Source organism: Musca autumnalis, unplaced genomic scaffold, assembly GCF_047663935.1.
Source record: "Musca autumnalis isolate F117 unplaced genomic scaffold, ASM4766393v1 scaffold_4, whole genome shotgun sequence".
NCBI classification, from domain to species: domain Eukaryota; kingdom Metazoa; phylum Arthropoda; class Insecta; order Diptera; family Muscidae; genus Musca; species Musca autumnalis.
The window spans coordinates 50,102,250-50,107,248 of record NW_027411977.1 but is presented as its reverse complement, the minus strand read 5'-3'; the positions used below and the strand labels follow the sequence as shown (position 1 = coordinate 50,107,248).

General features: G+C 38.7%; 1 protein-coding gene across 1 annotated transcript; it reads left to right on the top strand.

The window, feature by feature from the left end:
• The first annotated feature begins 2,438 nt into the window (after positions 1 to 2,438).
• Positions 2,439 to 4,414, top strand: LOC141402167 (uncharacterized). Its single transcript, XM_073982963.1, has 2 exons — positions 2,439 to 3,030; positions 3,097 to 4,414. Exons 1-2 carry the CDS (start codon positions 3,028 to 3,030, stop codon positions 4,222 to 4,224), a joined length of 1,131 nt encoding a protein of 376 aa, XP_073839064.1. The 5' UTR covers positions 2,439 to 3,027; the 3' UTR covers positions 4,225 to 4,414.
• The last annotated feature ends 585 nt before the right edge of the window (positions 4,415 to 4,999 follow it).

Below are 4,999 nucleotides of genomic sequence, written 5' to 3'. Positions count from 1 at the left end.
GACACTCTTGGTCATACCATCGATTCCTTGGTGGAGGTCTCTGGTATCCAAGTATGGATTTTGCGGCTGTTTGCATGGAGTGGGCAATGCTTTGCCATTGCGTTGATATGGTATAGGGATGAGGAGTGCTTTGATTAAGGTATGGGGCTAGTTGAGTGGAATATGCTGTGGCTATCTGTTGTGATTGCAGGTTACCGATTTCTAACTTTTGTGTTGTGTCTTTGAGAACTTTGTTTGCTACGTTTAAAGCGGGTGCGTACCTTTGCTGCAACAAGGTAGTGGTCCGAATCAATGTTTGCGCCTCCGAACGATCGTACATCCAACACGCTCGATGAATGTCTTCCATCTATCACAACATGATCAATTTGATTTCTTGTTTTCTGATCTGGAGGCAGCCAGGGGCCTTTATGAATATCGAGATGATTAAATCTGGTACTGCTAACTACCATGTTTCTTGCAGCTGCAAAGTCTATCAGCATCATACGATTGTCAGATGTTTCACTGTGGAGACTGAATTTCCCGACGGTTGGGCCAAAGATATTCTCCTTTCCAATTTAGGTATTAAAATCGCCTAGTATAATTTTAATGTCATGGGCAGGGCAACTGTCATAAGTTTCTTCTAAGCTCTCGTAAAAAATATCTGTGATCTGTTCGTCCTTGTCTTCAGTGGGAGTATGAGCGCAAATAAAGCTGATGTTGAAGAATTTTGCTTTTAATCGGATTGCAGCGAGTCTTTCATTCACTGGGGTGAAGCTGGAGACCAGATGTTTTAACCTCCGCCCAACTACCAATCCGCAACCAAACTCATGCTTTGTGTCATGGCAGCTATAATACAGTGCGTCACCTTTAAGTGTTGTTGTGACTCCTTTCCCATTCCATCGTATTTCCTGTATGGCAGTAATGTCGGCCTTGTACTTTTCAAGTACATCTGCCAATGCGTAAACTGCACCTTCTCTATAAAGAGTGCGAACATTCCAAGTGCAGATTCGCAGATCATGGTCCTTAAAACGATTGCGGGGGTCGTCAACTTTTGAGGGATTTGTTTTTCTTTTCTTTCGTTTTTTCATAGTAGGCTGTTTTTCTAGGGGAGGTTTACTAACCCGACGCACAAACCCAAGTTTTTAACGTTCTTATGGGTGAACGCGCGGCACATGTTAGCTCACTACCTTTAACGAGTGTTAAAGGCAGCTACCCCAGGAGACACCACGGGGAGGTCAGTGTCCACTTGAGATGAAAGAGAGACCAAGATAAATCCTGGGCTTTGCCCTGACAAAAGGCGGTGTCTTAGGACACGCCGTTCGGAATTGGCGATAACAAAAGGTCCCATATAATTGAGCTGATATGAATCGGGATGAAATCTCTGTCCCTTCTGGGATGTTTGTGGAACAAATATTATATTATTATTATTTAAGCTTGATGTAATAAGGTGACAGAAACCACAAAGTTATCTTTTACAATAAGTTTATTTGTTCAAAAAAGGAATTTTGATTTGCTGAAAGCTAATTCCCAGGGGTAGTTGTATAGGGTATCACATGGTGGTGGTTTATTTCAATACAACTCGCGGTGGGGGGTATAAAAATTTCAGCCCTGGCGAACTTAACATCGTTCTAACTTTGTTGTACTAAATGTTGGAATTAATTCGCATTTTATCAAAATAATTTATTTAGAGTGAGTTGGACTACAAGATACATTTACATTTTGTATTTTTTCTGCCTATGCCTGAAGGCTGAGAGTATATAGCTACGGTTAACCCAACTGATTATTTTTTAATTGTACGATTTCATTCGCTTCACTTATTGAATTTTCGTTACTTTCTCATTATGTGCGTGATTCATAGATTACTCTTCTTAAGACAACGTTGTTGCAGCAGTAAGGTTTGAATCTTCGATCAGTCGACATCAACCATTTGAGCGACGGTTGAATTATCAGCGTTATATTCTACATTACCTGAATTTTCCAGCCATTGAACTAAACTAGAATCCACCTGGAATCATTGACATGGAAGAAGTCTTATAATGGTCCATCAGGAGTGTTTTTCTTTCGTTCCATACTGCCTTAGAACAGTTATAGTTATGTTATTACCATTGTTTAAAATAATACGATTTTCTACTATACATATGTCAAGTGCTTTGTGTATCGAATTCTATCACTATTTTAAACAACACCCTTTGTAATAAAACTAAATTCCACAAAAAATGAAATATTTAAAGTAATTCATAACACGGACACAGTAGAGTGGGGAATTTTTAGGGGTTAATATAAAATATTATACGAAATTTTACGCTGTAGTGCAGACAAACTTAAGCCGTGCCATAAAACATAAATAAGCCAAGAACGAAACAACCAACCGAAAGACAATAGCAATGAGAAATGTGCCAAAATATAGGTGAGTTTGAAAATTAATTAAAACTGAAATATAAGTCAAGATATTAACACAGCACAACAACACAACGATGGAGATGTTCTGATGATTTGTGGTGGCTATGGATGGATGACTAAAGAAGCGATAAATGTGTTGATGTTCATTGAAACCAAAAATCATAGTGACGCATAAACAAACGGATAGAGACTTGTGTATGTACGCTTGGAGAACTTATCACTCAATTGTAGCAGAATACAACATAAAATTTTGACAAGTATCTTGTTTGACTCGTAACGTAATTCTTTTAAATATGGTCTGGTCTGGTCAGAAGAGACAAAAAAAACTGCGAATAAAATAAAGCAAAGGCTGTTTAATTGTTAAAATAGCTGAGAATATATAACACCACCAGCAATATTTACACCAACAACAGCACATCACAGATATACTACGCTCTGTATGGCCAGCAATGGTAGTATCTATGTAGGTATGACTGAACGAAAAAAAAACAGAACATTTAATCTGTATTTTTTCGCTTGGATTTCTGACTGAGCTATAAATAAGAATAACTACTCAACAAAAGATATCATTTCGCTCTGAACCGTCCACAGCGACAGAAAGGTGTCGTAGAAATTATCATTTTTTTCACTTGGGAATAAAACGACAAAATGGTAGGTTTGACTAAAAGAAATTCTTGATTTATAAATTATTGATTTTATTTCTGTTCTGGTTTTTAGAAAATATTTGTGGTGCTGCTGGCTTGTGCGGCATTTGTAAGAGCCGATGTTTCACATTTGTTCAACGATCATGGACATCATGAGGAGCATCATCATGAAGAGTATCATCATGGATACGAATATACACATCAAGAAATAGAAAATCATCCCGGTTATGATTATCCAAAACCTGAGATACCATTCGAAGTACGTGAAACAACCACGCCAGTACCACCACCAAAGCCCACATACTTGCCACCAGCTCCACCAAAGCCAACTTATTTGCCTCCAGCTCCACCAAAGCCAACTTATTTGCCTCCAGCTCCACCAAAGCCCACTTATTTACCCCCCAAGCCAGTGCCAACATATTTGCCACCGAAGCCCACAACTACGACGACTACCACAACAACAACTACTACTACGACTCCAAAACCAACAACAACGACACCAAAACCCACACCACCTAAGCCAACATACTTGCCACCAGCTCCACCCAAGCCAACATATTTGCCTCCTGCGCCACCCAAGCCCACATATTTGCCTCCTGCACCACCAAAGCCCACCTACTTGCCACCCACACCACCAAAGCCCACTTATTTGCCACCCACTCCACCTAAACCAACCTATTTACCTCCTGCTCCACCAAAACCCACTTATTTACCCCCCAAACCAGTGCCAACATATTTGCCACCCAAACCTACAACCACCACAACAACTACCACCACTACGACCACAACAACTACACCAAAACCTAGGACACCACCTCCCACCTATTTGCCACCTGCTCCACCAAAACCAACATATTTACCTCCTGCTCCACCAAAACCCACCTACTTGCCACCCACACCACCAAAACCCACCTACTTGCCACCCACACCACCAAAACCCACCTATTTGCCACCCACACCACCAAAACCCACCTATTTGCCTCCCACAACACCTGTAGCTCAATATTTACCACCTCAACCCATTAAATCGGAATACTTGCCACCCAAACCCAATCAATCCGAATATTTACAACCTGCACCCAAACCCACCTTCAAAATTCCCATTCCCTCATATGCTGCACCACTGGAAGAAGAATTCGGCAACGAATTGCAGGAGGATGGTTATCATTACAATATCCCAACCAACAGGCTTTTCTATTAAACACATCCTGTGTGCAGGTTGAACCCTCGACGATATTGTTATGAAGACTGAGTATTAGACGAAAAGAAATGCTGGTATTATTTTTCGAATAATGTGTGCGTTTTAGACGTTATTATGAATTTTAAGATTTTTGTTTAAGTTGTTGGTAATTTCTTTGAGAAGAAAAATAAATATTATAAATTAAAAAAAACGAATCGAAATGTTTGGGATATTTCTATGTAAAAAAACTGAAAGCAAAAATATAAAAAAATGGTAAGAGGGACTTTCTAAAAATTTCCACCATTTATGTGTAAATTGATACAGTTTTATTTCGTGTCCAATATTAACAAATCTGACGACATATGAAAATTTTGTTAATTGTGTCAACGAACTTTCAGACCTACTAATGCTACAAACTGACATCACATGCGCTAATTTCGTCGGTATTGTGTTAACCATAGATATAATAAATATTCATGGAATCTACATATGAATGAAAAATAATTTTAGAATATTCAGATGAAATGTTTTAATTAAGAAAGCATCAGATAAAACGTGAATTCAATGAATACCAACCAGATTGTAAACGATTCGTTGACAACATTTCAAATATTGCTTGCTCATTTTATTATTGCAATTATTCAAGGTGTTTAAGGCCATTGTTGAAAAGGACAATATCTACTACTACTACTACTTACAAAACCTCCTGCTAACCCATTATTTTAACAAGGGCATGTCGCACTGAAGAACTAGTTACTCTATGACCACTTTATTTTCTTTATTTTGTCAACAAAAA